This window comes from Podarcis gaigeae (genome assembly GCF_964106915.1).
Source record: "Podarcis gaigeae genome assembly, chromosome: 5".
Classification (NCBI taxonomy): domain Eukaryota; kingdom Metazoa; phylum Chordata; class Lepidosauria; order Squamata; family Lacertidae; genus Podarcis; species Podarcis gaigeae.
The window spans coordinates 35,659,928-35,672,798 of NC_139681.1; the positions used below are offsets into that span (position 1 = coordinate 35,659,928).

The window sequence follows — 12,871 nt, forward strand, 5'->3', positions numbered from 1 at the left end:
AACTGTTATTGGACTACATCTCCCATCACTCCCTGACCATTGGCTATGCTTGCTGGGAATAATGGGAGGTGGAACCCAACAACAGCTGGAAGGCCACAAGAAAACCAACCAAAAATTATTGCCTTGTAGCCTCAATGGCAGGAAGCGTGGCTTTGAATATCGCACAGAAATTTATTTCATGGACTTTACAGTAAACATAACTACATTTCTTTGAAACGCTGTTGGAACACTGTAACAATGTTTTGGGCCGAGTATAATTGGAAAAAGGATAATTGGCTTTGGCCCTGGCGACTGTACTATACGTGTCCAGCCCAATTTTGCTTTGTTTGCTCCTCAACTTTAAAAGTCTCCTTTCTTTCACTTCTCCCTTTTCTGTGTCAGCTTCAGCATTCTAGCAGAATTTAGGAGTTCTGAGAGGTCATGGAGAATTAGCCTGATGCTTTCAAGCAGTCTCCAGAGGACATTTACTCACACCGCACACACAAATCTTCCAACACTTTATTCGCTCTAGGACATGGTTGCTAAGTTACCTCCAGGTATTGCTCAGGTTCATGGGGTGTGACAGCCTCAGCTGATGCCTTAAAGCAGGTGCACAGAAATGAAAACCAACCATCCCACAACTGCAAAGTCTTCGCTATCCTGAACTTTCAACTTCGTAGAAATAAATCTAATTTCTTGCAATGGGAACTAAATGGCGATGTCACTGAAGTGAAGGTATGTACGCTGGTCCACCCATGATGTGCACTTAGGCGGGTAGTGACCCTATGGGAACCCTGACTATCGTTGCCATCAGTGGCAGAGAAGCAGAGAGATTTCACTGGAAGCTGGGTATACTTAGGACAGTACATGACCTTGAGCTCCATGGGGGATACATGGGATAGAAATGTAATACAAGCATCACCCTCCCCACCCCCTTAGTTGCATCCAAGTCTCTGCAAAATTAATAAATAAATAGGCTGGCTTTCCCTCCTGCCTGGAAGTCGCTCAGAGCTGCTGACCAAGCAAGGGAAGGGCTACAGCACTTTCAAAACTGCCAAGTCTTGAAGTAGCCGGAGCCCTCCTGGCGCACAGAGGGAGAGGTGCCTCAGCTTGGCTTCTGACCACCTGCTTGTTCGCTCGCCTGCCTTTTGGCCAGGGCAGCACATTCACCCTCCTGAGACTGTCCACCTGCCTCTGCCTGGTGCCCCATCTGGGCGGCGCTCCATGCCCGCCTGTGGCATGTTGCAGCCAGTGTGCTTTGGGGTGGAGCCTGCACACATGCAGAGCACCCCGATCCCCCGCTTGGGAATGAGGCACCAACTCTCTCTCTCTCCCTGACTTTGCTCATGCTTGGGCTTGGGGAGAAAGTGGAGGGGGCAGAAGGTCAACCTGCCTAGCCCAACCTCATCCCCCTGACACTCGCCTGGTCCACCTCACTCCCCCTGCCCCCCACCACTGCCTCTCCTGCGTCGCCAGCTTCCAAGTCTTCTTACTCTGGAGTCATGTTGTGCACTCTCTCTATCTCTCTCCTCCTCACATTCCCTCCTTATAAAGTGGGGTGCTCCCCACTTTATGCGATTGCACTTATCATGCAGGGGCCTGGAATGTAAGCCCTGCGTAAGTGGGGGGAAGCCTGCAATGATAACAATAAGCAAAGTACAAATGGAGTATGTGCTATCTCATTTCATGCACAAACAGCACAACCCTTATGGAAGCATGGTTGCTGTTATTGATGGCTGCTCTGACACTGCTCTGTTAGTGCATCCAATGACCATGACTAGGGGCAGTGCATGGCTATTTCATACCATTCCAGTGACAGTCATCCTTATTAGGGAGAAAGTGCAGGTTTGTATAACCTTTCAGACTTTTCTCTCTTTTTTCCAGTCCTGGTTTTTAAAAGGCTTAGCACATGCTAGGCATCATAAAACACTAATGTGTATCATAATCACCAATGAGAAGTGGGAGGTCAGAAGACGACTGGGGAAAAAATCGTTGACAGGTTGAGGGGAAAGTGTTTGCCGGAATTCATGCTAATAAATGCCATGTTTCTTCACTGAGTGCTCTTATGGGGAATGTATAACCACAACAAACACATCCTGTTTATGATATTGTTTTTTGCATGGTGTTATACAACTAATCTCCCATGCAGAAACATGACCAACACTGCCAAAAGTGTAATAACAAAACACTGCTAAAAATCAAGTGGGTTTAGGAAAATTCAGACAAGCTAATAACACAATCATCAAAACCAAAATTATGTATTGAAATTGCAAACACTCATGGGCATAGACAATAACAATAAAGAAAAATATTGGTAGCTATGCAATATAAGTAATACAATGTAATACGTCTATGTAACTAATTTCCCTTTTAAACATAATGGGTGGAATTCACCTAATGAGCTCCATCAGCAAAAGCCCTGCAAAGAACAATCACCCTCTCCTCCCTCACATCCCCCCTGCCCCCCTTTCCTCCGCCAGTGCTTGCACACACTGAAAATACATCATAACGCAACAGTGAATTCCACTCAGTTTGTTCTCTTGGATGCATAACCATCCCTTGCACCATTGTTCACAGAAAAGTAAAGTAAATCATTTAGTAAAGCAGTAGAACATGTTACTGCAAATGAAGAAACAAGGATAACACAAGATTCCAAAGAAGATAAGAAAAGTCTGCTGGATCAGACCAGTGAACCGTCTAGTCCAGAATCCTCACAGAGCTTAATCACTGGCAAATTGTTGCTAGATAGTGTGCGTTGGGGAGGAGGCCTGCTTGATTGCCCCACTTTCCAGAAGAGAACTAGAGTTGATGCACTTTTGTTCCCTTTATAATATTCCATAAAACATCCAAGTTCTACCCGTATAATTTTACAGGCAATGTATCTAGTGTACACTTCAGTCTTTACTCTATATACTGGAATTATTGCACTAGAGTTGCAGTTGTGGACATCATAAACATTTTAGCATGCAGAGCTTAGAATGTCTGTAAGCTGCACCTTTGGGTTTTGTAAACTCCACAGCAGCAATTAGAGTTTACATATGCTGCAAACTGCATACAGATTTCTAAAACTGTTTGAAGAAAATTCATTAGGGGCAGCAGAAAGGAGAACGTTCATCTATGCACCAATTTCTATTGCAGTTGAAAAGCAGATTGGCCCCCTCTGAATAATTGTTTCTTAAAAATAATTTGAGGTCTGATGCTGATATGTGTTGTGCAGGAAAATAAGGAAAGGGGAAGGTATGGGAGGCTGGTCCACTTTGGATCACTGCTAACAGTTGACCCAGGAAGACCCTGGAATTATGGAGCTCAACATTTCATGAAGCTTAAAGAACAAAAAATGTGTTTTCTACCAGATGTAGTGCAGGTAGAAGAAGACACTTCTGGAAGTATTTCTAAGGTTCCACATAAATGTTGAAACACAAAATATGTCAACTAATTAAATATATGCTCCTCTGTGTGGTAAATGAGTACAGAATAAGCAGTATATTCTGCAGGTAGTCATGAATCAGTAAGCTCTAGTGAAAATGTATATTACCAGTGAAAACAAGCATTTGATCTTGCTACCATCACATCACTCTAGTTGCCATTATCCATTACTTTGTTTAATTTCTTTATAATTTCATTTTCAGTACGCAGATACACCTAAACTGGTTAAACCAGATAAATTCCAGAAGCCTGAAAGCATTCTCTGCATTATCACATCTGGTGACCATCAACAGACTGGGCTGTACTTCCCAGTAACAGCTAGCTGACATTGCAGGGACCTTACAACTCTATGGGAGCCAATAGTACTGTGGCACAAGAATTCTTACAATCCAGGTTAGCACTAATTCTCAACCTTTTAAGGTTCTCTATTTATTGCAAGAGCTCTGTAGAAATGGGACCCCATTTATATCTATATATTGACCCAGTCTGCCAAACCATGGCTTAGTGTGAATGGGAAGCTTTGTAGATTTCCAGAGATAAGGTAGCAGCTGCTTTATTCCTTCTGCCCTCTTGCCACTACTGCACAACTGTGAGGTAAGCCATGGATTGGCTTAACATTACATTGTCCAAAACCAGGCTCCTGGTTTATCTCACTCTAGACCAACCATGGTCCATCTGTATTAATTTACAAAGCCCTGTACCTTAGGAACAGCCAAAACCCTTATATCCCAGCTCAGTCATCAAGATATGTCATTGGCTAGCTCTGGAGTTGGAAAGCCTCATCAGACAACAAGAACCCAAGTCTTTAGTGTCATTGGCCTAGTCTTGTGGAATGCTCTGCCACTAGAGATTCAGCTAGTGCCTTCTGTTTCAGCTTTAACAACACCTGCTGAAAGCACTTCTGTGCCACCAGTCCTATGGAGAAAATTATGCAATTCTCTTTTCATAATAGCTGATGGCTCTTGACTTTAAGCATTTACATTGTTTTTATTATATGTTGATAGTGTTGTAAATTGCTTTGATATTTTTTATGATACAGTGGTACACAAGTTTTTTTTAATAAATAAATAAATAATACGAGAATTTCATTTTGAAAAGTACTTCCGTTTCAAATAAAATTAAGATGTGCCCATGCCCATGCATTTTAACATATCCAGATGCTGGAAGCAGCTCATTTACAAAATAAAGTAGTTGCTATTTCACCTAGGATGATGCCGCATAATTGTGTCAAGTGATAAGTGTTCCCAAAAGTATAACATGAACTGAGGGCAACACTTGCAGGGGAGAATCACTAGGTGGGAGGAAGAGGTGCATAACCCTCCAGCACCCACTGATTCTTCTCTGCAAAAGTCCCATCCCTGAGACCATTTCCCCCCTAGCTGCGTTTTTTTCTGGTCTCAGAGACTGCCAGGATGAGGGAAGGTAATAAAAATGTCCTGGAGACTTTTGTAGCGGGAGGATTAAGCACTCTTAATTGAACCTGAAGTTCTCCTCTGCCAGTGTCACTTAAATATCAATATAATACTAACATTTTGAGAAACGCCATTATTTCCTGGTAATGTATTTTTTGTTCTCATATATTATGCCAATGGAAATTTTGAAGTTATCGCTTCCTATATGAAACTGCAACATAAAATTTGTTAGTACTGCTTCCTACACAGTATGGAAAAATTGCAATCATAACCACCACACTTACCTGGGAGTAAACCCTATTTAATTTGATAGAACTTAAATCTGAGTAGACATAGTTAGGATTGAGCTACCAAGTTCAGGGACCTCTCTCAGTCACCAATTCATAATGCACAACATTGTTCTAGTCAAGCATGCATTCCCAAAGCTGAAAGAAAAACAAAACTGCTCTTCGACAAAAGGGCTTAGCCTTAAAAGGATAGGAAAACAAACTTACGACAGCAACTTTTTTAAAAAAGTGATTTAAGAGTAGCATTAAGGTTTTGGAATAAAATTACATTTCAAAGCATAATTTGTAACTTTGAGGCTCCTTTTATTTATTTAAGCAACCAAAACAAGGAAGGGCATGATTGACACAGGCAAAGTTAAACATTGTTTCATAGATTTCAACAGGTGAGTAAGTATGTGCTTAAATTTCTGTCATTGAAAACATTTAACTAAAAATGCTTCAATCCGGGCTGGACCATTTTACCCAGAAAATCAATATACTACACAATATTGTAGTAATAGGTCCATTTTTTTTCACACCAAACCAGAAAGCTAGAGACTTATAGGAGATGCACTGAGCCCTGTAAAAACTCTACAATCCAACCCCTAGCAAGCAGCCTTAAATATCTTGGAAATCCATGGTATTAGGTTGTGACCAGAAAATGTATCAATTTGCCTGGATTGTTTACTGGTGCAAAAAAAACCCACAAACATGAACAAAAATCTGCCAAATTAGACCCTTTGATAATGACAAATAAAACATGTATAAATGCAGTGCCAACAACTGCACCAGCAGCTGTTTTTCAAAGGTGTTGAAAACACAAGGAGAAAACTCAGTCAGTTCTCAGAAGCCTGTCATATTCTCTGAAATTAAATTGTTATACAAGAAACAGATAGATTATTAAACCTATCTTGGGCCCTTGAGACTGTAAAGCTCTTCAGTTCCTCCTTTCAGAACATCTGACAGTGCTGTAGCAACATGATAAAACTTCTTACATCATGTAATACAAATTAAGGATAAGAACAATATTTTGTAATTAAGTGATACTTATAATGCATGAAGCTATCAAGGTACTTTATAATCAGCAATCTTAGTATTAAAAACACTGCACTAAGTGATAATTTTTCACTTTTCTGATCTCCTAAAATGAATGATCTACCGTATTTTTCACCCCATAGGACACACTTTTTCGCCTCCAAAAATGAAGGGGAAATGTGTGTGCGTCCCATGGGGCAAATGCAGGCTTTCGCTGAAGCCTGGAGAGCGAGAGGCATCGGTGCGCACCGACCCCTCTCGCTCTCCAGGCTTCAGGAAGCTATGCGCAAGCCTTGCAAGCCTGGCGGGAGTTCCCGCAGGCTCACAAGGCTTGTGGGCAGCAGCCTGCAGCCCGAAGCAGGGGGCGCCGGGCAGGTGTGCGCAAGGCTTGGGGCAGCAGCTGTGGCTGGGGGGGGGAATAATTTTTTTATTCATTTCCCCCCCCCCAAAAAAACGAGGTGCGTCCTATGGGCCGGTGTGCCCTATAGGACGAAAAATATGGTATATGTAGTAATGACAACAGGTCATTTCAAGTTTTCAAATACAGGTCTTCAAACTTCTAGTTTTTTGACAGTCTAAAACTACAGTCACTACCTTCTTATGTTGTGTACTCCAAAGATGACAACAGGATTCCACATGTAACCAAATAGTTAAAGAGATGATAGGGTATGATAGGACTGCCATATGCCTGGATTTTCCCAGACATTACCAGGATTTCAAATGTGGAATTGAGGTCCGAGGGGGATTTCTGAAAGGCGGCACTTTGTCCTGGATCTTAGGCAAATCAATCGCATTATTTCGGCATTATTTTTTAAGGAAAAAAAGAGCTTGGGGTGTCCTGGTTTTTACTTTTTGAAATATGACAACCCTAGGGTATGATCAAAGTATTAAGTCCGCTTTCCAGTTTAGAATTTCACAGAAACTGTGAATCATCCCCAGATCTGAAAACATCATGCAAACGTGATTAAAATATACATCTAGATAATACGCATAGTGAAATTTCCTAAGTAGTTCTGCAATGTGTGTGCCCTTCACTCCGCTGAATATGCACAATATAGCAGTGTTCTAAACTGTTATATTAGGAAGCAATTCTCAGGTTGTGTCTGTATCAACAAAAATCTGCACTGGATTCTGCCCAGTGTAGTCCAATCCATTCACTCAATATGTACTCTAGCCCTGCACCCAATCTGCAGATAAGTGTGTTCACAACCTCTGTATAGCAGCAGGGTACCACACACCACCACATGGTTTCTCACTCAAAGTGAAAGAGACTAGATTTGCAACACTCTCACTTCAGCGGTATGGTTCAAAACAATGCACTGTAATCAGGGTGAGTTACCTGTAGCCCTAATGACCAGGAGTGGGCAGATATGGATCTACTGCAAGGTCTCTGGGTAGTTTGAAATAGACAAGGAGTTCTTAGTTGTAGTTATTTAAGAACAGCAGTAACAAGACGTGTTTCCCCTCTCACCCTAAATTATAGCATTGAAATGAAGAATCCTTGAAGGTAACAAGGAGTGGACTATGAGCTCCAGGCAGTTCTAGAACTCAAAACAAGTCCTGGGCTCAGAATTCTTTACATCTAAGTGTGTGTCTTTTGCACTAGGCTCTGGCTCATAAATCTCAGGGTTTGAGCAAAGAACAAAAAAGATCACTCAAATATGAATTCTCCCCACCCTTGCACCAGGTGTTGTTGAACTCCAGTTCTATCAGCCTCAGCCATCAGGACCAATGGTCAAGGATAATAGGAGACTGAGGCCAATAATCACCTGGAATGCCACAGATTTCCCAATCCTGAATTGGTGTAAGGGCAGATACACTGCACTTACTGATATAGTTAAAGATGGATTCTAGTATTAAAGTACCATACTGGGTATGAAAGCAACATGCAATGAGTGGAAACGCTTTACAAGAGTAGCCTCCTCTAGCCACTATGGAATGTTCCATGTAATATAGCAATAGTCCCTCTGGAAGCAGCTAAGAGGGAAAACATATATATATATATGAATGAAACAGCTGTACAACATACCTTCCATGACATATACCAGTGAACCGACATCTCCCTCTTTGATAATGCAACTGTCCTTGCCATATTCCACTGGATACATACAATCCACAATCTCCTGGATCTGTGACAGTTCTAGATTCTTCATGAAGTCATTGTCAAGAATAGCTTCCTTTATTAGATCCTTTGACCTATGGAGAGAAAGGAAAGATATGTCAAAATGTGCTAATCAACTCCCAAAAGCAGCATGTGTGAATGTCATTGTGTGATGTGAAATTTTCTTTAAAAAAAACTTCTTACTTTTCAGTTTGGGAAAATCCTTATAACAAACAATTCACATAACACCCACACACACACACCCACACACACACACACACCCACACACCATTGCATGCATATAAAATACAACTTATTCACAAAATCTAAATCTAGAAGCAGGGGAGTGGGGGCGGGAAGTGGGGTGCTGAACACCTGTATGTTCAGAATTTGTTTTTAACATTGACCTTTCCTGTTTATGAACCACAAGAGGAGGATAGTTATGCAAATACTGTCACTACTTGGTCTATGCTTAGCACCCATTGAAACAGAATGTACATAAACTGGGGACTTGTTAATTGTTCTGTCTTAGTCAAAAATACAAAAAACTGCAATCATGTTGTGGGAATAAAGCAGTCCAAAATTCAGACATCTCCGCAAGAAAAACTACCATATTTTTTGCTCTATAAGACTCCCCTTTTCCCTCCTAAAAAGTAAGGGAAAATGTGTGTGCATCTTATGGAACGAATGCAGGCTGCGCAGCTATCCCAGATGCCAGAACAGCAAGAGGGATGGCTGTTTTCACTGCGCAGCGATCCCTCTTGCTGTTCTGGCTTCTGAGATTCAGAATATTTTTTTCTTGTTTTCCTCATCCAAAAACTAGGTGCGTCTTGTGGTCTGGTGCGTCTTATATAGCGAAAAATATGGAATGTTGTTATGAACAACAATAACTTCATGTATTAACTCCCACCAACTTTACCTCAGCAGTTCCCCCAGCTTCAAATACCAAAAATTATAGAAGTATCTTAGTTACATAAAAACTTCTTTAAAGGTTTGAGGTCGTCTGGTTTTAATGAAAGAAATATAGAGTAACCACATAGCTTTTCGTAATTATATTTTTCAATAACCGTTAAAAGGACCATGTTCTTCCCAGTGGTACTTGTAATAGTTCTGTAATTTTTGAATAACCTTTTCAAAAATCCCCATAGTTCAGTATCTCAACAATGCAGGTAGGACCAATCCCTTTGTTTTGTCATAATGTTTTACAAAGCTTTTAATGAAGCATCAGCATAAGACTTGAAGAATTATCTACTACTCTGAATCACTCAAGCACAAATGTTAACTGTGCTCTAGTCATCATAATTTACATATTGAATTTCCCCCAGTATGTCTATCAAATCTATCTTTATCCATCTGATAATACAGTGAACAACATAAAGATTACAGACAATAATTGTTTAAAAGCTTCTTAAGGGATTTTGTGCAAATGAGCATCTGAAAATTATAAATGTGAACAAACAGGGGCTTAAAGAACATAATTTATAAATGGTAACATTCAAAAGATAAATATCATACATCCATGTGTATTTGTGAGATTCTTGGTTAATTTTGTTTGCCAAATCCTGCCTTTAGTTATTATTTAAATATATGTCAAATAAATATCTTATGGTCTCAAGGTAGCTTCAACATTAAGGGAGAGCATGTGGGTGACTGTGGGTGCATGCAAATAGCACTTCACATACAATGTGCGGAGCAGAAACATCTGCTGTTTCCTAAATTCTCCAACTAACCAGGGGAGAGAAGGTTGGCTGGTTTAATTGCTTAGAGAACTATGTTTTGAAGGTTGTTTTCCCCCTCTCAGTTTTTTTTCAAAAACTTATACAGAGGTAGGAAACTTGTGGCTCTCCTGGTGTTGCTGGGGAGTACAAGGTAGTGTCATGAATTTGGGACTCTTCTAACCCCTGGATCCAGCAAAGGTTTACATATAAGCCAGGCTATCCTCCTGTGTTGAGGTGATAGCCTGGATGAGGTCCTGCTTCTCCCATAGCCATAGCCTTGGATTCCAACAGAAATCAGGTCTCTCTCTCTCTCTCTCTCTCTCTCTCTCTCTCTCTCTCTCTCTCTCTCTACCTTTCTAGCCTGCTGGTTTTGCTTCTGGCTTCTAGCTCACATCACTCAACTCTCCAAAAATCTGGCCTTTTGTCTTTTTAACAAACAGACAGTAGAGGGAAGGAGACCCACTCGTTTTTTTTCCTCTGGCACAGAGCCACTCCCTTTGTTACCTTAACATACTTACTTAACGGACCATTACAAGGCTGGCCTGGCTATTCCAGCAATTGAATCCATGCTGCATCCAGGAATTTGAAGCGGGGCTCAAGCCTACAGCCTTCTTTTCTCCCCCACAAAAAAACTCATAACAATATTATACATAGCCTTCTAAATAAGGGGCACCCATCTAGGAGCAATGGTCTTCGTAATGAGTTACAATTTGTTGTTACTTCATTCATAGCACTGAGCTGATCATCAGGCCATTCAGCATAAGTAAGCTCATCCTCAAGCTTTGTATGTTCTCATGCTGTTATACTCAGACTCTCCAAGTGACCCTATTTTCCAGGGACAGTCTCGAATCTACAGAAGCCATCCTAGTTTCCGATTTGATCTTGGAATGTCCCGCTTTTCCCTAGAACATCCCTATTTTCATCAAAGAAATGTTGGAGGGTATGGAATAGGACATCCCCATGGCCTTTTCAGTTCCAGAACCTCTCAGGTGGGCACCATGGCCATTCTAAGAGAATGAGGGAGGTGCTCGTGGTGAGTTCCAGCACCTCTTTTTCTAGAAAAATAGCACTGGATGTCGCTATTTTCACCAGAAATGTTGGAGAGTATGTATGCTGCCCTATCAGATAGTCTGTTGCAACCGTATTTTAATCACCTCACCAAACTGTACACCTTGGCATTTTAACAGCACAAACTAGAAGTATTGTTCTTTTTTATATATAAAAAATACACACAATGTAATCTGTGACTCTTCCAAAAAGATATACAAGTCAGTCTTTCAATACTATCTCCTCTGCAGTGCCTCTGGGGACATCTCTGCATGCTGTCACTTTGGTTAGCTGCTGAACCAGTCTGGATCATACAGCACATGCCCAGCCATGCCAGCTGCTAGAGCTAGACATGGCCAGGAGTCTAAGTGGCATGCATAATTATATTTAATGCATCGCATAGTCTCTACCCCCCAAATTGATATGGTAGAAGCGTCTTCACAAGAACACCAAGGTAACCTATTTGAGAACAAAGCCACATTGCTCTTCTTCCATAATAACAGTCAACTTTCAATCTATAGAATATTATACAGTTGCAACATAAATGCATGTATGTTTACTCAGATGTAAGTCAGTGTTCACTGGGGTTTACTCCCAGGTAAGTGTGCATAGCTGTAGGTTATTAACATTTCTTTCCAGTATGTCCTTCAAGTTTCAACCACAATACAAAGATCTTTGTTCTTTTATTCTTTTAAAATTCATTCTTGTAACCTTTTATTGAAAGTACAGGAACTTCCTTCTCCCTGATCTTCCTTTAGTTTAGTACATCTTTCTCAAATTCTGGTCAGTAGGATTATTTGCCTTGTTAGCTGTGCAGACTGCATAAAAATTATTTTCAGTTATCTCCACTAGCTATTCTTCTGTCTTTGATCAAATACAAACTGTTTTCCAGTTCTGTATACCTTGACCCACTGTGACCTTTGACAGACATCTCTGGCTCAGTTCAGACATGATGGCAAACTAGTACGATTTGGCACTATGTTGAAGAGCTTGGAATTAAGCATGTGTTCAAAGATTCTCTCTTATCTTCCCCCCTGCACACGGAAATTCCTCCCAAACTTGCAAATTATGGTTTGTGCTAGCCCTGCAAGCTGGGATTTTAGACAAAAATTGTAAACAAACAATACTTAACTGAGAATGACAACAGCGAAAGGTTCCTGCAGTAATTGGACAACTGCACCCTGGACAAATCCCACAAGCAAATTAAATATTATGCACAGTATTTTTTATATAAACCTGCTGCTAACATAAACTTCGAATTGAGCATTTGGGGGGGATTGAAAAGCTCTGCAGAAAGAAGTGAACTGAAACACACCTAAATATTTAAAGCCACATTTCTTGCTAGTAAAATGATACAGCTTCTCAAACAATGACACTACTAGGGTTGGTCTACAGAGGGTCCTACATTCATTGAACAAAATACTGGTATATTTGCCCTTTGATTGTAATGAGACCTCTAAGCAGTTTACAAAAATGATAGTGCCACATTAATGACACAGGTCATACATAATGTGTTTTCTTTCTTCTTCATTTTAAACTTTTTCTACAATGACTGCACCGTTGCTGGTGGAGCAAAGATCCAGAATGATATGTCCACCTTTTTTTTATTGACCCGTGTGCCTCTGGGTCTCCTCAAACCCATTATCATCACCACTGCTCTCCAAATATTACACTGACAGGGATTTTCATGTAAAATACAAACAAATGTTGTGCATTTTACTAAAAAGTTATTATATATAATGTAATATACAATGATCACACTGCAAAGTATGTAGGTGTAGACAAGTGCTTTGTAGAACGGCTGCAATTATACTGTTTCTTTGTACAACTAAGTGATGTTTCTTGATAATAGCAGCATCATTAAAATGGAATCTAAACCAAATTTCC

General features: G+C 40.6%; 1 protein-coding gene across 2 annotated transcripts in view; it reads right to left on the bottom strand.

Moving 5' to 3' along the window:
- Nucleotides 1-12,871, bottom strand: part of PRKG1 (protein kinase cGMP-dependent 1) — a 630,806-nt gene that overhangs the window by 437,111 nt on the left and 180,824 nt on the right. For both annotated transcript variants that reach the window (XM_083740692.1, XM_083740693.1), the window contains one exon: nucleotides 8,148-8,314. In XM_083740692.1, coding sequence (XP_083596818.1) covers nucleotides 8,148-8,314 — 167 coding nt within the window. The remainder of the gene's footprint in view (nucleotides 1-8,147; nucleotides 8,315-12,871) is intronic.